General features: G+C 34.9%; 1 protein-coding gene across 1 annotated transcript in view; it reads left to right on the forward strand.

The window, feature by feature from the left end:
- The window catches only part of TBC1D19 (TBC1 domain family member 19), a 169,498-nt gene that overhangs the window by 92,692 nt on the left and 54,442 nt on the right, over positions 1-22,364 (forward strand). Inside the window, 2 exon segments of the mRNA XM_017851922.1 lie at positions 7,719-7,793; positions 12,538-12,600. Coding sequence (XP_017707411.1) covers positions 7,719-7,793; positions 12,538-12,600 — 138 coding nt within the window.

The raw sequence follows: 22,364 nt of genomic DNA on the forward strand, positions 1-22,364 counted from the left end.
AAAAGTACTGAAATTAAAATATTCTCCGATGCTGAAAATTGGGCTACTTTGTTTTTCAAAGATTGCTTTTTATAATCATGATGTATTACTCTTACATATATATACATTACCAGAGCTTATACTAAATAGTCTTTTAAAATATTCTGTTTATATTGGTAATCATTAAATTTTATAGATCCTTATATATTTTATCAGATAAATTAAAATATTAACATAAAAATTTGTCTCATTGATTGTAAGCATATGGTGTAATTCTGACTTTCCTACCAATGTTTTTCTCTCATGTTACATGGATAAATTACACTAAAAACTATTGAAACCAATAGCATAGACTGAGGATTATGGAAACTATTTCAGTCACCAGCTATGACAGTTAACTTGGCCAGATCTCATTTTTTAAATGTGAAAATTCAGAACAGAAACTAGATATTTCCAAAGTCTCTTTTAGGTCTCAGATTCTCCGATATGTTTTTTTACCTCTAGAATTTAGAATAGATTTTTGTCTAAGCACTGTTACCTGTTTAAAGTCATAGATACTAATTTATTCATAGCATTTAAGTTGTGTCTAATCTTTTAGGAAACCATCTTTAGTTATTCAAATTGGTGAGTGGGGATCCTTGTATGAGTACAAATTATTAACTCCATACTCTCCTGCTATTCAGGCAGCAACCAGCCCTATAACTAGTTTAGATGCTTTTAGATCTTTAAGCACTATAATTAATTGGGTGGGAAAATAATGTGTTTTACTTAGTTCAGTTCACTATTTGCATCCATTTGTGAGAAAACTCACAATTTGAAATCCACATAAAAATTTTGTTTTGAAAAAATAAAGGGATCATGAGGTATATGATTTTGTCCATGTGTCAATAAAATATACTGCTCAGTGGTTGATAAAGAACAGCTGAACTCTTAAGAACTCTGTCCAAACTTATGCCTAAGTCACCAGATAACAAAGGTCTTGATTTAGTCTAAAGCTCTCTGAGGTTAGGTTACTTGTGTATCTGGATTACTGCTATACTTCTATCTTCTAGCCGGAAATATTAAACATCCAATAAAATTTTCAATAAAATATAATAAAAGTTGAGTTAATGTCCTGTACAGGGACATGGATGAAGCTGGAAACCATCCTTCTCAGCAAACTATCACAAGAACAGGTAAACAAACACTGCATGTTCTCACTTATAAGTGGGAGTTGAACAATGAAGACACATGGACACAGGGAGGGGAACATCACACAGTGGGGCCTGTCAGAGGGTAGGGGATTAGAGGAGGGATAACGTTAGGAGAAACACCTAATGTAGGTGACGGGTTGATGGGTTCAGCAAACCACCATGGCACGTGTATACCTATGTAACAAAACTGCATGTTCTGCACATGTACTCCAGAACTTAAAGTATAATTTAAAAAAAAATGTATATATATATACACACACTAAAGGTTTAATATTGTTAAGCTATATGATATGTTATTCAAGAGAACAAGGAAAGGTATAAAAAATAATTATTTCTTATGTATATAATATCTTTGTTAGATGCAAATATCATTAAGTTTTTAAATTTTACTTTATATTTTAATAGACATTAAAAGGGTTATATTGGGGAAAGCCAATATATTTTAAGTAGTTATAATTATGTCATAGTTGTCAAATGACATTAATAAAACTTGCAGCCATTTGTAATCAAATCTTTAAATGAATTACTGAAAAATAATACAACTATTTCCCCAAGCCAATAATCAATTTAAACAGAAATGTTGAAGCTCTTTTCATTAGAATTGGGAGTAAGGCAGTGATTATTCACCAGTATTATTTGTCATAGATTTTGAGGTCCTAGCTGAAGATGTGGAAATGAGTTGGTTTATGTTTGGGGAAAGAAGAGGTACAGCCATCTTCTTTGCAGATGATCATGACTGTATACCCAGAAAACCCAACAGATTTTTTAAAAATTATAAACAGAGGGATATGAGATAGATATACAAAATCAAGCCTTTTCTCTATTATCAGTAATGAATTAGAAATATAATAGTGAAAGAATACCTCATTTTCAATAGTAGAAACATTAAAATATCTATAAGATAAATTTAGCAGGACAGGATCCATATGAGGAAAATTATAATACTCTATAAAGAGCAATAATATTTAACTCTTACATAGCACTTACCCTGTGCCAGATACTATTCAGAGCATATTACATGTATTAATTCATTTATTTCTCACATCAACCTACAGAAAAGTTGCTGTTATTTTCATCATTTTACTGAGGCTCAGAAAAGCTTGTTAATTTACCTAGGGTCACACAGCTGAGATCTGAATCATTCTTGGGTGGAGAGCCTTAATGTCATTCATAAAAACAGGAAAGTCTTAATATTATAAAATTTGTCAGTTTTTCCAAAACAAATTTATTAGAGAATTAATTTTATTTTTAACTGGATGAAATTATCTTAAAGTTCTCATGGAGATTAAATGTTTAAGAATAGTCCGATAAATTATGAAAAATAATGAATGGTGAGTCCATAAATAGATCCAGGTCTAGCATTTTATTTCAATTGCAAATGCATGGTTTATTTAATAAATGATGCTGATAATTGACCATCCTTCTGAAAGAAAACAGACTTTTTGATAACTAGGTACAAGAATAAATTCCAGGTGGATTATAAATATTAAAAAAATTTAATTGACAATTTTAGAAATAAAATTAGGAAAATATTTGTATAAACATGTGGTGGGGGAGCCTTGCCCAAATCTAGTAAGAAAACCCAAAGCCCTAGAGTACTTTTTAAAAATGGTCAATGTATGTTGGCAAGGATGTGGAGAAAAGGGAACCCTCCTTCACTGTTGGTGGGAATGTAAGTTAGCAGAACCACTATGGAGAAAAATTTGGAGGTTCTTCAAAATACTAAAAATAGAGCTACCATCTTATCCAGCAATCCNTATATTGGGGAAAGCCAATATATTTTAAGTAGTTATAATTATGTCATAGTTGTCAAATGACATTAATAAAACTTGCAGCCATTTGTAATCAAATCTTTAAATGAATTACCGAAAATAATACAACTATTTCCCCAAGCCAATAATCAATTTAAACAGAAATGTTGAAGCTCTTTTCATTAGAATTGGGAGTAAGGCAGTGATTATTCACCAGTATTATTTGTCATAGATTTTGAGGTCCTAGCTGAAGATGTGGAAATGAGTTGGTTTATGTTTGGGGAAAGAAGAGGTACAGCCATCTTCTTTGCAGATGATCATGACTGTATACCCAGAAAACCCAACAGATTTTTTAAAATTATAAACAGAGGGATATGAGATAGATATACAAAATCAAGCCTTTTCTCTATTATCAGTAATGAATTAGAAATATAATAGTGAAAGAATACCTCATTTTCAATAGTAGAAACATTAAAATATCTATAAGATAAATTTAGCAGGACAGGATCCATATGAGGAAAATTATAATACTCTATAAAGAGCAATAATATTTAACTCTTACATAGCACTTACCCTGTGCCAGATACTATTCAGAGCATATTACATGTATTAATTCATTTATTTCTCACATCAACCTACAGAAAAGTTGCTGTTATTTTCATCATTTTACTGAGGCTCAGAAAAGCTTGTTAATTTACCTAGGGTCACACAGCTGAGATCTGAATCATTCTTGGGTGGAGAGCCTTAATGTCATTCATAAAACAGGAAAGTCTTAATATTATAAAATTTGTCAGTTTTCCAAAACAAATTTATTAGAGAATTAATTTTATTTTAACTGGATGAAATTATCTTAAAGTTCTCATGGAGATTAAATGTTTAAGAATAGTCCGATAAATTATGAAAATAATGAATGGTGAGTCCATAAATAGATCCAGGTCTAGCATTTTATTTCAATTGCAAATGCATGGTTTATTTAATAAATGATGCTGATAATTGACCATCCTTCTGAAAGAAAACAGACTTTTGATAACTAGGTACAAGAATAAATTCCAGGTGGATTATAAATATTAAAAAAATTTAATTGACAATTTTAGAAATAAAATTAGGAAAATATTTGTATAAACATGTGGTGGGGAGCCTTGCCCAAATCTAGTAAGAAAACCCAAAGCCCTAGAGTACTTTTAAAATGGTCAATGTATGTTGGCAAGGATGTGGAGAAAAGGGAACCCTCCTTCACTGTTGGTGGGAATGTAAGTTAGCAGAACCACTATGGAGAAAAATTTGGAGGTTCTTCAAAATACTAAAAATAGAGCTACCATCTTATCCAGCAATCCCACTCCTACATATATCCCCAAAAGAAAGGAAATAAGTATGTCAAAGAGATATCTGCACTCTCATGTTTATTGCAGCACTATTCACAATAGCCAATATTTGGAAGTAACCCAAATTTTTATCATCAGAGGAATGCATAAAGAAAATGTAGTACAAATATACAACGGAATACTCTTCAGCCATGAAAAATAGTAAGATCCTGTCACTTGCAACAACATGGATGGAACTGGAGGTCATTATGTTAAGTGAAATAAGCCAGTCATAGAAAGACAAACTTTGCAGGATCTCACTTACTCATGGGAGCTAAAAAGTAAAACAATTGAACTCGTGGAGATAGAGGATAAAAAGGTGGTTACCAGAGGCCGGTAAGGGTAGTGCAGGTGCAGGGGAAGTGGGGAAGGTTAATGGTTACAAAAAATAGAACAAGTGAATAAGACCTAGTATTTGCTAGCACAACGGAGTGACTATAATAAAAATAATTGTACTTTTAAAAATAACTAAAAGACTATAATTGGATTGTTTGTAACACAAAAGATAAATGCTTGAGGCATTTACCCTGATGTGATTATTACACACTGCATTCCTATATCAAAATATCTCATGTAACTCATAAGTATATATATCTACTATATACCCACAAAACTAAACAGAAAATAAATTGTCAATCTATACCATAAACCAAAATCAAGTAACACATTTTTGCATTACAAATGACAGTTAATCTTCCTTATAAACAACAAATCTAACAAATTATTAAGAGAAAGATAATCTACTAGAAAAATAGGTGTATGTTATGAATGACAAATCATTGAAATGGAAATTCAAATGGCCGATAAATATATGAAAGGTTCTTCAACTGTATTATGAGTTAGGAAAGTGCAAATCAATACATCGAGATGTTTCTCAAGCATGAAAATGTTTAAAAGAGGTGAGTACATAGATAAAATGTGCTCTCATGTTACTGGTGGGAATTCGAATTGATTTTTTTTTCTGCGATTAGTCAGGCAATTTGTAGCCCAGTTTAAGATACATACAGCCTTGGCCAGGCACGTTGGCTCACGCCTGTAATCCCAGCACTTTGGGAGGCTGAGGTGGGCGGATCATGAGGTTCAGGAGATGGAGACCATCCTGGCTAACACGGTGAAACCCCGTCTCTACTAGAAATACAAAAAATTAGCCAGGCGTGGTGGCGGGCGCCTGTAGTCCCAGCTACTTGGGAGGCTGAAGCAGGAGAATGGCGTGAACCCGGGAGGCGGAGCTTGCAGTGAGCCGAGATCGTGCCATTGCACTCCAGCCTGGGCGACAGAGCGAGACTCTGTCTCAAAAAAAAAAAAAAAAAGAAAGAAAGAAAGATACACACAGACTTCAGCCTATAATCCTGCCTTTGCCAATTTATTCTGTAGATATAAAAGCATAGTGCCTAAGGATATTTATTACAACATTATTTGCAGGGACAAACAACCTGAGTATCCATCTATAGGGATATGATTAAACAAATTGTGTCAAATCTATACCACAGCTTTAAAAATATTAAAATACATGTAACTATTAAAAAGAATGAGTTAAATGTGTATTGTTTAACAAGAAGGAAAACCATGATATAGCATTAGGTTAGAGAAGCTGAATAATGAGTATGGTATGATTCCATTTCATATTGAAAAACGACAACACAAACGCCCAACTATGATTACATAGTCATATAAGCATGGAGATAGGTATAAGCATGGAAGAATACAAATTACAAATAACACCACAAATACAATACCCAATACAAATAATATTAGTTATTTTGGGACAGTTGAATGGAAGGAGAAAAGATGCTTAACTTTTTCTTTATTTTACTTTAGATTGTTTCACTTATTTTCATGGTCATATATTAGTTTGTAATTTTAAACTTATTTTTAAAAAGAGGCAAACCCCTAAACATAGCTTTTGCATTACTTTACTTATGCCCACTGGCAGGAATTGATATTTGAATTAGGTGCTGTTTCCACCATTAAGGAGCCTGCATTCTAGCCAGAGAGATGAATTCAGTAGATACAATGGAAGATAAATAAAATAGTAAAATAATTTTGCTTTAGTTAAAAAATGAAAACATCAATGATAACCAATTAAGGCTTTTTAATTAAAATTTAAATGGCTAAAAATAGCCAGTAAAGGCCCAGATCATCGTTAGGCAAAGAGCACTTTGACTCAAGCCAAAGAGCTACGTATTAAACATCTTTCGTAATGTAGAAATCGTATTTCAGGAAACATAGAGTCAGATTTTATCCTAGCAAGGCAGCTATATGCAGTAAATATTCCTCCTTATCCCAGATGACTCTATCCCACAACTCTTCTGTGAGGTCAGGAGTCATACAGATCCGCGTGTGCTAAATTTTGCCTTTGGGTTTGAGAGGAGGCTAGGGCTAATGTGCCTGATAGGTGAAAGGAGGGATTTGGAGGAATACATGGGTCAGCTAAAGCAATGAGATAATATTTCCATCTCTTGTTAGCATAACTATTACCCAGTTGATCCCTACCTTCATCCTTAATGCTCCGACCAACTGTGAACCTGATGCTTAACTTGATTACTGTCTCTAGTCCCTCCTCGCACTTTCTTTCCTCCCTTATTCTCTCCACTTTCCGTTTTCCCTCTCTTCCACTTCTTATTCTCTATTACACTAAACATTAGCCTAACCTCATAATTGTGCAGTTAATAAGATTTTATAATATTATGAGGCCATATTTTTGTATTTATTTATTTTAGAGATTGGGTCTCATTCTGTCTCCCAGGCTGGAGAGCAGTGGCTGAATCATAACTCACTGTAACCTCAAACTCCTGAGCTCAAGCATATGGGACCATATTCTAATATTAAAAGCTGACTTACTTTATATGCTATATGATTGCTTTTACTACCAGGAGTGCTTTGTTATGCTTAAACTTTTTATTTTGTAATAATTTAGGTACTAGAAAGGCAGTATAAAGTAATCCTTCTGAGTTTTTTGTATAGGTTGTGGGGCCAGGTTTCTTGAGGTTAAATCTTACTAGCTTTATGGTCTTGGATAGCAAGTTACTTTTCTCTCTTGGCTTCAGTTTCTCAAGCATGAATGGGAATAATAATCACTGACCTAATTCATTTTGTTGGTTTGGGATTAAATGAGTTAACTCTTGTAAAGTGGGTAAAATAGTTCCTGGCGCCTATAAATACTCAATAAATGCTGTATTTGCTATTAAAGCTAATTTATAGTTAACTTAGCAAATATTGACTGAATGCTCACTAGGTGCCAGACGTTATCCTAAGTGATAGGAGTAAGTATATTTGTTGAACATCTACTGTTAGGCATGAGGGTTATAGTAGTGAATAAAACTGAGTTCCTGCCCTTCTTAGTGTTTAGAATACTATTGATTATTATTTGAATTTGAGGCTGACTTTATAAATGTGATTGACCTTTAATTTTTTTGTTTTACTTTTAAATTTAGGATGTCTTGTATTATGAGCAGCTTAAGACCAATGTGATACAACATGACCTTTTGGTGGACAGTCTAATCTATAAAGTAAGTAAAAGTCAACTTAGTTTTTTCCTTTTCATTAATATCATAAAAAATTGAGATTCTTTAGTATGCAGAGCCTGTACTATGTATAATGATATTAACCTTGAAAAATAATTTTAAGTGATTAGATGTATACATATAAAGTTGATGTTCAAAATTTGCAGTTTCCATTCTGTGTTATCTTCTTTCCCTTTGAAGCTGTCTTCATGATTCTTTCCTAGTCCTCCTACTTTTTGATGAAGATAATAAGCATTTCTTATATCTCTAAATTCAGGCTTTCTACACAAACAAAGTAAAAAGGCAACTGAAAAGCAAAACCGGGTATTTTTATCTTATGATTCTTTAGGGCCTACTTGTATATTCTCTTTATATTGAAGTCATTTTTAATTTTTAATTTCTTTTAGTTTCTAGACATATGGCTAAGTATATCTGAAGTTTTAAGGTAGAGATACATTGCGTTTTTGCCTCCAAGCATCTGATAATCAAGTTGAGAGCTGAGTTAATGCTTTCATCACTGAGCCAAACAGGGTCCGTTTTCCAGTACACAATAGAAAGCCAAGCACCAAATCACTGGGTTTTTGTAGCTAGAAAGGTTTGATCAGATTGGATCCCGCCATGGGGTGATGCCAGGGCTTGATCTGATTGAATCCTGGATACTGCCGTGTGGTGTCCACTTCTTAATTCAGACCCCACTCCTTAGTCCTGTCACATAGGTTCCACCTGTGGTTGCATGCTTGGTTCATCTGGGCATGCTTAGGTTACATGACCTTCAACCTGGGGGTCCATGGCAACTAAAAAACAGCTTATAACTGTGTTACATAAAAGTTGAACCAGATTGGTCTGGTGTAGCTAACACTTTATGTGTAATATAGGATATGAATAATTTTGAATTAATATTAGGCAGCTTAAAAGTCTTAGATTTTAAATTTAGATTTGAAATATAAGGGAGAAAGGCATGTTATTACAGGTCTCAGAAATGGGGAAAAGAAGATTACATATTGAGGACCTGAAAATTTGTCTGAATAGAACATGGCCAGGGGTAATAATAACTATTACTAACAAATGACTGCTTATTGTGCCATATAGTATTCCAAACCCTTTACATAGATTACTATTTAATGCCTACAACTACCTAAGAGTAGCAGATACCAACATTTAGGCTGTGAATTATAAATGCATTGTTTTTCTGGGGAAAAAAACTTGCATTCTGTAAAACCACACATTAAAAATAACAGAGCTTATGGACAAAACAGGGTTGGGGTAGATCCACTCACAATTTTTGCAACTTTGTAATCATAGTACTAACAAAAGCAATCATTGGTAGCCTGGGAGAAGAATCAGCTCAGGCAGGCTGGTCTGGTAGGAGCTATTAAAAATGTGTAAAAATAATAATACAGAAGTGCTAAAATAATGCAAGTAGAAGTGGTGCTCTGGGCCACTGGAGCTACTGTTAAGGTGAGCACAAGAGAACAGCAGGGGAGAAATGTTCTGGGCTGGGAGTGTGCCTCTCTGGAGAGGGAGCCCCAGTGCCAATGTCCGTTTTTAATGTTCTTAAAATGCAACTATAAAGTCTCATGCCTGTGCAGCAGCAGCTGAGCTGAAGACAATTTTTTTTTTCCTGCTGATGGTTATAATTCTCCTGCCTCTGCTCCAACTCCTCTTGCTTAATAAAAATTGCATCTGAACCAATACAATTTCCATGTTATACTAACATCATTTCCTTACTTACCAGCAGCCAGCAACATAGTGACACGTGTGTTGTAACAAAGTAGAAAGTAGTTATTTTGTTATTTTACAAATGAGGAAATTGAGATAAAGAAATTTGTTTAAATTAACATATTAAGTAGTGAAGCCAAGATTTAGACCTAGCCAATCTGACTTCAGAACTGTATTCTTAACCACTAAGCTCTACAGTAAATGGAAATGAGAGTTTAGAGAACACAGTCCTTTGACGGAAAGTCTTGAATCTCACAGAGGTTTTTCACTAGATTTGGATCACAGGTACTAATATTAACTTTGAGGTCAAATTATTATGCTCAGTGGATTATTTTATCAAAATACGCTAATGGGTTTTTCAGGTCGGTTGATATTCTAGTGGACTGTGTTGTGAGCTTTGGATGTTTAGGCAGTATGTGTTATAGTTAAATTGTTCTGGTAGGGTTCTTGCTTGTAAGCATGTTCTGGACGAGTTGCCAGTAAATATGTAATTGTATGCTTTATGGATGGTAAAGCATTTGTAGTACTATGTAATATTCGTGTTGGCTAGCAGTAATGCACGAATTACATATGGTAAGAGATCTTTTGGGCTATAAGACCGTTAGCCTCTTTTCTAATCAAATGAAAGGAAACTCACACGTGAAAAAGCTCAAAAAAGTAAGAAGTACTAGGATGAGAGTTCTCTTTGTCTCCAACATGAATTTCAGTTTGAGTCAGTAAGGCAAATCTGTTCCAAGAAGGAAGTAATTTGTGCCTGAGGAATTGAATAAAACTGTTGATGGCATCTGTCCTGTGCACAACATGAATGTTTTTAGGAAGATATCTGTCTCTTAGCTGGGCTCTGCCGATCACTCCAAACATTATTAAAGTCAGCCGTTAAGGGAATGATCACTTAAAAAAAATTCTGGTTCATTATGGTTCCCTATAGCAAAGACTTATTTTAAATTTAACTGAAAACAAGGTGGAATTCTTTTAAAGGTTAAAGGGATGAATGGAACAAGGCAATGTTACTAAATCCATGATCAAATAGCTCAAACAGTCTACAAAATTCAACCAGGCTGTTGAGCAAAGTCGCAATCAGGGGAGGATGGAAAGTCATAGATGTTCTGAGCCAATGATGTTGTGAGTATGGAACATCATCGAACCCTCCCTAGGCTAATTTATTAAATGGTTCTGTTTTTTTTTAACAAACTTGCCTTGTATCCATGTATTCTATAGTTTTCAACCATTACTAGTGTTTTTCAACCTTTCTTCATTATCACGCTCCTGGAGAGAAAGATTAATTAACTTATCTCTAATAAGAAAAAGTAAATAACAAAAGTAAGATTTGGGTGGGTAGGGATGAGCTCTGGTCGGCCACATATCATTGTAGTATGTAAAATTTGTTGACCTCCAAAACCAGTTTTCATGCCCCAAAGGCAATAGTATCCCCCTGTTGAGAATGCATGATCTCTACCTTTGTCTAGGTTGTCTTCTGACATAGAAAGCTGGACCATTTCTTTCTCCTTAATCTGTGTCATTATGGTTTTTTCAGACTTAGCACACATTTGCTACCCCCAGAGTCATCTATGACTCTTTCCATCCTCCCCTGATTGCTACTTGACTCAACAGCCTGGCTGAATTTTGTAGACCATTTGAACTATTTGACCATGGATTTTTGTAACATTTCTTTGTGATTTTCCCATGTTTTTACTATCTCGCCAGTGAGATTGTAGACTTCTTGATGATAAACACTTTTTTGTTTGTCTTCTTTTTTGTTTGTTTGTTGGTTTTGATTTTCGTATCCTTTATCCCAGCCAATCAGTACTTGTTGAATTGATTATATATTGGGTCTAAAAGCATGATGTAGTTTACAACTGGAGTTTTTGGATACATGTAAGGTTTGAGATGTATATTTACTTATAAATAGATAAACACTATTATAAGTAAAAGGAATTTTGGTGAATTTTTTTTAAAAAGTTTTCTGGATATCTACTCTTTATCTGATACTGTGCTAGGCATTTACCTATCCTTTCTGAAGTAGGCGGTGGTATCCTCATTTACGTATATGGAGATTAGGCTCAGAGTTACTGACAGCTAAAAGTAGTGGAACTGGATTTCAAATCTTAGTTAAATCTGTTGGAATTTCATGTTCTTTACACCAAAGCACACAAGCAGCAAGTTCCAACTCTGGACATAATACTCAGAAACAATCCTGGGGGAATGTTGTAGTTTATTTTTCTAGACTTTTGTTCATTTGTTTGCATGTTATTAGAGAGGGGTACCTATATACTGATGAATTATTAATAGAAATTAATTGTATTTTCCTGTAATATAATTTTATCATTTTTATTTTTACTCATCAAACATGTATTGGGTATTTAGGTGCTAAGCACTGTGGTGGTACTACATATACAAAAAACATTTAAGACATTTGAGCTCAAAGTGGCTAAAGTCTCATAGGAAGATTCATAGAAATCATTAAGGTAAACTCAAGTCAGAAAGTGAGAATAGGAATATATTTAAAGAAGGAAACTAATATGCTATCCAGGGGAAGTCAATGAACTGGCCCTTAAACTCATAATGCAGAAAATCAATGTTCCTGCTCTCTCACTAACAAGTGGTGACTTGCAAGTGAATAATCACAAAGGCATGGAAGATATTTGGTCTTTTGTGGGAATGGCAAGAATGTGGACTTCAACAGTGATATTGGAACAGTAATTTGGGGCCAGATTGTTATGATTGCTTCTGGATGTTATGCTTGCATCTGCTTTTCTTTTCTAGCTTTAAGCCATCTAAATATTAGATTAAAAGGAGATAAAATTGAAATAAATATTAAAGAATTACTAATGGGACCTTAAATGAGGAATTCGACGTCAAATAATGTGTCACATATATTAGTTCGGTAAATATAGCAATGGTAAAATCTAATCTAATCACAATAAAAGTAATAAATTTATTGTGGTAATGCTTCTAAATACTGATTGTATGCTTTAGTACTACAGACAGATCCATTTGGGTTCTTTTCAGTACTGTCTACTTTTAATTATAGGATGTGAAGTTGACAGCAAGCAATGATGATTATTATTTTGTATTTGAAGATTATTTATATCAGGTAAGTTTAAAAATTAAAATATATAGTGTTCTTGTTTTAGTTTCTCTAAATCATGATACTTTAGGAGATATCTCTGTTGTTGACTAAATCCTTTTGTAATCCATGGCATGCTTGTCAGATGAAATGTTCTAAGTTTGGGATAAGATTACCTTTTGTTTTTACTGTGAAATTAGATAGGAGAATATCAGTTCCCAGTTGTTTCTTTTTGTCATATGTGGTACAACAAGGAGGTATTGGCAGGTAAGTTTTCTATCTTTGTTATTGGCACAGATGCTTAAATCAGATGTCAAATTCATATTTAAGCCATTCCAAGATGTTTGGAGAAAGCATTTTGCATTATACTTTTAAAATTAAAGATATTGAATAAATAATGTTTCAAAATAAATTTAGAGTGTCCTGATTATCCTGTGATCATTTCATTTGCTGATATTGTGGATGCTTGGATTTTACTTTTCACATCTACTAGGATAAAATCATTTATCATAAATAGAAAATATGTAATTTATATAGAATTGCCTATATGATGTTCTTTTTTAAAAGATTATACGTACATATTAATAATTTGATTTTGAATGAATGTCAATACAAATGTCATAGAGGAAATACATATATTATACACAGCAATTTCTGCTCGATTAAATGTAAGTTGGTCCCCGCTGTTTGTATGAGCAGGTTTTCGTTTGATAATGGTGTTGTGGTGTATATATGTTTAAGAGAGAAGATAAAGTTAAATAAGCATCTGTCAAGAAGATTTATCATGTGTTCCAAGAGCTAAAGTATAAAGACTTTATAAGATTTATTTATAAAGTTAAAATTTTAAATAACCTCAGAAACAATTTTAAGAGATTCTTGTGATTTCAAATGCATAATTAATTTTTTTTAAATAGTAGACTTACAATTCCATTTTAATATAGAGTTAGTTATTAATTAAAAGTTAGAGAATACAAAAATCTTCTTCTAAAAGTTTGTTTAGGTAGCTAATATGTAACCCTGTATCTAATTCTTAGTACTCAGTAAATTTTTGAATATACAGGTATATCTCACTTTATTGTGCTTTATTGTGTTTCACAGATATTATTATTTTTACAAATTGAAGGTTTGTGGCAGCCCTGCATTGAGCAAGTCTATCAGCACCATTTTTTTCAACAGCAGGAGCTTTTTTCATATTTCTATGTCACATTTTGGTAATTCTTTACAATATTTCAAACTTTATTATATCTGATTTAGTAATCTGTGATTAGTGATCTTTGATGTTACTACTGTAATTATTTTGGAATGCCACAAACTACACCCTTAAGATGGCAAACTTAATTGATAAATGTATGTATTCTGATTGTTCTACCAACTGGCCATTACCCATTTATCTCCCTTTCCTCAAGCCTTTTTAGACCCTGAGACAGAACAATGTTGAAATTAGGCCAATAATAACCCTACGGTGGCCTTGAAATGTTGAAGTAAAAGGAAGTTACATGTCTCTGACTTTAAATCAAAAGCGAGAGATGATTATGCTTAGTGAGGACGGCATGCCCAAAGCCAAGATAAGCCAAAAGCTAGGCCTCTTGCACCAAACAGCCAAGTTGTAAATGCAAAGGAAAAGTTTTTGAAGGAAATTAAAAGTGTTACTCTAGTGAACACACGAGTAGTAAGAAAGGAAAACAGCCTTGTTGCTGACATGGAGAAAATTTTAGTAGTCTGAATAGAAGATCAAACTAGTCATGACATCCCCCTAAACCAAAGCCAAATCCAGAGCAAGGCCCTAACTCTCTTCAACTTTATCAAGGCTGAGAGAGGAGAGGAAGCTGGAGAAGAATAATTAAAAGCTAGCAAAGGTTGGTTTATGTGATTTAAGGAAAAATGCCATCTCCATAACTTAAAAAGTGCAAGGTGAAGCAGCAAGTGTTGATGTAGCAGCTACAGCAAATTATCCCTGTCTAGCAAAGATCATTGATAAAGGTGGCTGCACTAAACAACAGATTTTTCAGTGTAGGTGAAACAGCTTTCCATTGGAAGAAAATGCCATCTAGAACTTTCATAGCTAGAGAGGAGAAGTCAGTGTTTGACTTCAAAGCTTCAAAGGATATGCTGACTCTGTTGTTAGGGGCTAATGCAGCTGATACCTTTAGGTTGAAGCCAGTGCTTATTTACCATTTCAAAAATCCTTGGGCCCTTAAGAAATATGCTTAATCTACTCTGCCTGTGCTCTATAAATGGAACAAGAAAGCCTAGATGACAGCACATCTGTTAACAGCATGGTCTACCTAATATTGTAAACATATTGTTGAAGCCTACTATTCAGAAAAACATTCCTTTCAAAATATTACTGCTCATTGACAATGCACATAGTCACCCAAAAGCTCCGATCCAGATGTACAAGGAGATAAATGTTGGTTTCATGCCTGCTAACATGACATTCATTCTGCAGCCCATGGGTAAGGGAGTCATTTTGACTTTTAAGTCTTATTTAAGAAATACATTTTGTAAGGCTATATAGTGTCATAGATAGTGATTCCTCTGATGGATCTGGAAAGAGTAAATTGAAAGCTTCTGGAAAGGATTCACCAATCTAAATGCCATTAAGAACATTTGGGATTCATGAGAGGAGGTCAAAATATCAACATGAAAAGGAGTTTGGAAGAAGTTGGTTCTAACCTTCATGGATAACCTTGAGGGGTTCAAGACTTCAGTGGAGGAAGTAATGGTCACTGTGGTGGAAAAAGCAAGATAATTGGAATTAGAAGTAGAGCCTCAATATGTGACTGAATTGCTTCAATCTCATCATAAAACTTAAATGAATGAAGAGTTGCCTCTTGAGGATAAACAAGTAAAGTAATTTCTTGAGATAGACTCTACTCTTGGTGAAGCTACTGGACACATTGTTGAAATGACAACAAAGTGTTTACATTATTACTTAGTAAAACAACAGCAGGATTCAAGAGAATTGACTCCAATTTTGAAAGTTCTACTATGGGTAAAGTGCCAACAAACAGAGAAATATTTTGCGAAAGGAAGAGTCTATCAATTCAGCAAATTTTATTGTTGTCTTATTTTAAGAAACTGCCACAGCTGCCCCAATGTTTAGCAGCCACCACCCTGGATCAGTCAGCAGCCATACACATTGAGGCAAGACCCTCTACCAACAGCAAGATTACACCCTGCTGAAGATTCAGATGGTCATTAGCACTTTTTTCAGCAATAAATTATTTTTAAATTATGGCATGTATATTTTTGGGCATATGCTGTTGTACTTAGTAGACTATAGTGTAGTATAAACATAGCTTTTATACATGCTGAGAAACCAGAACATTTGTGTGATTTGCTTTATTACGATACTCACTTTATTGTGGTGATCTGGAACTGAACCTGCAATATCTCCAAGGTATGCCTATATAAATAAAATTAATTCTTCACTTATACAATAATACTAGTTTGCCAGTAACCTCTGTACTTCAGAAATACAGAGTGGGAATTATCAGTTCCTAAATGGTGGTCTGAGAGAAGCTCCACAGAACCATCCTCAGCAGGAAACCGTAATTAGTGAAAACTATTTTTTTTTTTAAGTATTTAAAGTCTCTGGTAATTATCCTAAGGTTACATGAAAAGTCAGCAAACAAGAAAACATTTATTTGAGAAAAGCTACTAAATCTCGGTAAAAATAATTTGTGGCCCTTGAGTCATGACCTGCTTTTTGCCTCCCCGCACCCCCAGATTAGCATAACAGAAGCTTCAGTTCAGCCATGTGTGGCCAGGAAGATGGGGCTCTGTTTCCCTCCAGCTTCTAGTCAAGGGCTACAGTATCTCCATAGGAGGGGCAGACGGCCAGTATTTCTTATATCCCTCAGCTCCATGTTGCAGATGCTAAATTCTAGAGAGTACCATCAAGAAGTTGTCAGATTCCTTCTCATAGGGCAGAGATCTGGTCCAAAAGCTCTCACTCCACTCAGCAGGCCAAAAATACTAGGGCCTCAACTGCTTTCACCTCATTTTGTTTATAGAGGGGAGAGAGGTTCCACATCAGAAAGACAAGCTGAGAAGACCAGAGGCTACCACCCTCACCAGTGTCTTTCTCACAAAGCAAAAGTGTCACTCCAAGAGAAGTAGGCCACTATCCCCAACCTGGCTCCAGGGCAATGACTCAGAGATTTTGGCCAGAATGGGAGACAGCCTTAGCAACAGTAGCTCTGAAGCGCTCCTCAAAGAACTAACTTTATATGGAGTACGGGAAAGTTCCAATGTAATGGGGCTCTGAACAATGAAGATTTTAATGGCAAACACTTAAGAATTAAGAGTAACAAGCTAAAAGCATAGCGGCTGGTTTACCAGAGAAAGCCAGAGACAGAGATAGCTAGGAGGAGTCCTGATGGGATAGGACAAACCTCAAAGACTGGCTTCAAAAATGACCTCACAAAGGACCCTACGTTTAATTGAATCAGACTGTGGTACAATTTATGCATGAGGACATTGTCAAAAACAGTAGAATAATCAGCTGGCAAACTAATATCTGGCTGTAATATCAAGAAAGACAGAAAGCTTAACACAGAGATCAGGGGAAGAGACCAAGAGCCCTGCTAAGTTAGCTGGGCTTGGTGGTGCGTGCCTGTAGTCCCAGATACTCAGGAAGCTGAGGCTGGAGAATTGCTTGAACCCAGGAGGTAGAGGTTGCAGTGAGCCAAGATCGCACCACTGCACTCCAGCCTGGGTGACAGAGCAAGACTGTCTCAAAAAAAAAAAAGAAGAAGAACCCTGCTAAAGCCAGTGTCACTGAAGGATGATTTTATGTATGCTCAAGGCTGCATACTCTGAGGTACATCAGAAGCTTCATACTTTGGGAGAAACAGACTTAAATGAAATATTTCAACCAAGTCACTAAACAAATAAGCAAATAATAATCATGAGCTCCAGCTGCTTGTAAGATGGCCTAGATGTTGTACTTAACCAACCAAAACTTCAAAGCAGCCATTATAAATATATTCAGAGAACTAAAGGAAGCTATGCTTAAAGAAGTAAAGTAAGACCAGATGCTGTGGCTCACACCTGTAATCATAGCATTTTGGGAAGCTGAGGCAGGACAATCACTTGAGCCCAGGAATTTGGAACCAGCCTAGGCAACATGGCAAAACCCTGTCTCTTCAAAATAGAAAAAAAGTTAGCTGGGTGTAGTGGCATGTGCCTGTTGTCCCAGCTACTCAGGAGGCTGAGATGCGAGGATCACTTTTGCCCGGGAGGTCAAGGCTGCAGTGAGCTGTGTTTATGCCACTACACTCCAGCCTAGATGACAGGTGAGACCTGGTCTAAAAAAAGAAAAAAAAAAAAAGGTAAAGTAAGGTGTGATGACAATGTCTCCTCTAATACAGAAGGTTTTAAAGAGATAGAAATTACGTTTTTAAAGTACCAAACCGAAATTCTGGAGTTGAAAAGTGCAATAATTGAAATGAAAATTTTATTGGAAGGACTCACAAGTATATTTGAAAAAGCAGAGAAGAATCAGTGAACTTGGAAGACATCAAGAGAAATTATGTCATTCAAAGAAGAAAGAAAATAACAAACAGAGCCTCAGAGAAGTTTAGGACAACATGCTCACCAACAAATTTACAACAGGAGTATCAGAAGGAGAGGAGAGAGAGAAAGGAGCAGATGTATTTGAAGAAAGAATGGCTGAAAATGTCTCAAATTTGATGAAAAACATTAATCTACACATCTAAGAAACTCAACAAACTCAAAATAGGATAACCACAGATATCCATACCCAGACATATCATAGTCAAACTGTCAAAAGCCAAAGGCAATGAAAGAATCTCAAAAGTGCTGAAATAAATTTTTTTTTCTTTTATTTAACTCATGTTTCAGTAGTTCTGTCCTCAAATATGTTTGCTGCCTCAGGCAGTTCACCAGAACTCCATGGGCCTTCATATTCTTATCATATAGCTGAGAGTTTAGACTAAACTGTCTTTATGCAGATCTCAGAGGCACAAAAAAAGTTTATGTGATTTGCCATAAAAGAAATGATTAAATTTTTCCATAAAAGTATTGATTACAGATTGTTTATTCTTTTTAAATGTGGATTTTAAAATTCTTTTGTCTCAAGAGTTATTAGTTACTGGAATGTTATCTGTTGAAAGTTTTATAATTTGTTATGCAGGAAAATTCTATTGGTTTTGTCCTAAAGAAAGAATAGCTTTATTGTCTTTAATCTGTGGGTATTTTATTACGTTTCTTTACTATTACTAAAAACTAAATTGACCTTCCTATTTATCTCTCTTGCTGAATGCTGGCCACCCCACCTTTAATCCATGTTCTACGGTAAAGTCAGAGTGGTCTTTTAAAAACACCAATCAATTCATGTCACTTGTTTGATTAAAACCAAAAGACCCAGATTTTTCACAAGAGTCTACATGACCCTGCGTTACCTGGCCCACCTCTCCAGATGGATTGTTCACTTCTCTGCCTGCCACTCTGGCATTCTATATTCCAACCATCCTGATCTTTAACTTCTTCAGTTCACTATACTCCTTTCTACCTCAGGGCCATAAGACCTGCAGTTCCTTTTATAAGCAAGACTGTTATCCTCCCCTCTTCACCCAGAAAACTCCTATTTTTACTTCATTTCTCAATTTTGGACTTAACAGACAAAAACTTCAAAGCAGTCATTATAAATATATTCAGAGAGCCAAAGGAAACCATGCTTAAAGAAATAATCATTTACTCAGATACACCTTCCCTGACTAACCCCTCACTCACCTGCACAAACACACACAAAGTCATGGCTATCTAATATGTGCTTTTAAATTACTATGTAGTACTTTCCATACTTTTTGTTTATAGTACTTACCATAGTTTATTTGATTATTTTATAATTGTCTCTCTCAGGTAAATTCTTAAGTGTTTTGGTCCTTATTGTTAATTCCAATGCCTAGTATACTGTAGATACTGAGTAAAAATTTTCCTTAACATCATGTACTTGTTTTCATTGATGGGGTTATCTTTTTCATTATTGAGAAGGAAGCTTTCTTCTTTTATCTAAAAGCTTAATATTAGTAATTTATAGGCTAATGGATATTTTACTGTCATTTTATGGGGCTCTAGATTTCCTTAGATTTTAGTATAGTTGTAATGAATCCTTTTTTATGAACTGACTCGTAAACAGATTAGTTAATGTCACACAAAGATATAAAACAAATAAAACCACATAAACTAAATATCTACCACTTGGCAAAAAGTTAACCAATTCGCTAAAAGTTTTTGGTCCTTCTTATGCCATTTTGATCCAGAACATGAAACTGTTGTGACACCAAACATATGAACACATAAATTATAATATCAGCCAAAGACCAATAATGGCATGACTCGTAGTAATCTGTGACTATTCTACTTCAGTGTGTGGGTAGAGAGAGTGTACATTTGACAAGTTTGTCCCATTTGGTCACCAGAGATAAGAGGATTGCCATTTTTAAGTTACAACTACAAAGCCTCTTTGGTGGTGGTAAAAAGGGGCTTGACAGGTAACAAATCTGCCTCATTTGGTAAACAGTATCAGTGAGGGTATCTGTTTTAAATGAGAGCAGTGACAAGTTCTCCAAATAATGCCAGAACTAACCCTTAAGAGAGCATTCATTTTTATCTTTTCCACATGTAAGTGACTTGTATGTGAGAAAACTTCTAAGAAAACTTGTAAGTAACTGAACTAATAAGTGGATGCATATTTTGAGAAAAAGCAGAATGAGCATCAGTAAATATTTATTGATCCACCTCTGATGAAACCTGTGTTGGTGGGGACATCTGAGAGTGTTGATGAATCCCAGTGACTCTGATAGAAAGAAAATATTGATTCTTATACTGTGTGTAAATGATACCACCTTTGATGGGCTTACATTCTAGTTAAGGGGGCAGGACATGAACATACAAAATATTCTGAAATTGTTTTAAAGTGTTTATGTAAAGCATTAGGTGCTAAATCAGTATCACAAACAGTAAGTACTATAAGAGTATGCTTTAACCTTTATTTTCCATTTCTATTAATACTTTAGTCCAAATTGTATTGCTTTTAGATTTTACATAATTTTTTCAGTCATAGGTCTCATGACTTCTCCTGCTTTTAGTACTTTGGAAATGATTAAATAAGCCTCTTTTAAATGCTGTAATAAGAACACTTATCACAAGGTCTATCCTCTTAATACCTTTTTAAGTGTACAGTATAGTATTAACTATAGACACAGTGCTGTACAGCAGATCTTTAGAATTCAGTCATCTCCCATGACAGAAACATTATACTGATTGAATAGCAGCTCCATATTCCCCCTGCCCCCTAGGCCCAGCAGCCACCATTCAATTGCTGCTATATGTTTGACTGTTTTAGATACCTCATATAGTAGAATCATGTAGTATTTGTTCTTCTGTGACTGCCTTATTTCATTTAATATAATGTTCTCCAGGATCATGTTGCCTCATGTAACTCATTTTTTTCTTTATATTGACTGAATAATATTCCCTTGTACTGTATGTACTACATTTTCTTTATCCATTCATCTGTCTAAATAAGCTTTAATGTGGATCTCTATCCCCATAACATAAATAGATGGATGATTACAACATCTAAGCATCTCTCTTTGGGAATTATGTAAAAATAAATTTTCCTTATATGGATAATTATTAAGAAAACACTTTCATGGTGATACTTTTAATTTTTTATTTTACAATTAGTCTGAATTATTAGAAATTTACTTTAACTAATAAAAACGTATGTAATTTTTTGCATTGTAAAGATTCTGTTTTCAGAAATTGAGTTCTGTTTTTTCCTCTCAGAAAAAATTGTGTGTGTGTCTGTGTGTGTGTGTGTCGGTGTGTGTGTAATAAGAGAAGAAAGCCTGTTCTTATAATTAATTACAGGCATTCCTTTAGCAGAGCTGCCTAGCAACTCTTGCTGTATAGGAAAATCACCAGAGTATAGCAAATTTAGTGTTCCTGGCCATGTTCTTGGTCATAGCCCATTTATTGGATTTTGTGACTACACTGCAAAATTAGATGTCATGTGGCGTTGCTGTGTTTACATACAGATGAGAAAATATCCAGTAATCCTTCTGTAAAGAAAATCTGGGCCTATGTTACAAGAATATGCAGGCACTTGTTCCCAAGTACCTCATGTTACTTAAATTTTTTTTTTTTTTTTTTTTTTGAGACGGAGTCTCGCTCTGTGCCTAGGCTGGAGTGCAGTGACCGCAATCTCCACTCACTGCCAGCTCCGCCCCCCGGGATCATGCCATTCTCCTGCCTCAGCCTCCCAAGTAGCTGGGACTACAGGCGCCCACCACCGCGCCCAGCTAATTTTTTGTATTTTTAGTAGAGACGGGGTTTCACAGTGTTAGCCAGGATGGTCTTGATCTCCTGACCTCGTGATCCGCCCGTCTCGGCTTCCCAAAGTGCTGGGATTACAGGCATGAGCCACCGCACCTGGCCTGTTACCTAAATTTTATAGGCAACAATGCTGAATATTATAGAAATAATGTTTTTAGTAATAAGCCAACCCTTTAGTATTCCAGTGTTAAGTTAGTTTTTATTGTGCATGAAATTCTTAAAGTACCCACTTTTTTTATTTTATATACTTTAAGTTCTAGGGTACATGTGCATAACGTGCAGGTTTGTTACATATGTATACTTGTGCCATGTTGGTGTGCTGCACCCATCAACTCGTCAGCACCCATCAATTTGTCATTTATATCAGGTATAACTCCCAATGCAATCCCTCCCCCCTCCCCCCTCCCCATGATAGGCCC

This window comes from Rhinopithecus bieti, unplaced genomic scaffold (assembly GCF_001698545.2).
Source record: "Rhinopithecus bieti isolate Rb0 unplaced genomic scaffold, ASM169854v2 scaffold_2294, whole genome shotgun sequence".
Classification (NCBI taxonomy): Eukaryota; Metazoa; Chordata; class Mammalia; order Primates; family Cercopithecidae; genus Rhinopithecus; species Rhinopithecus bieti.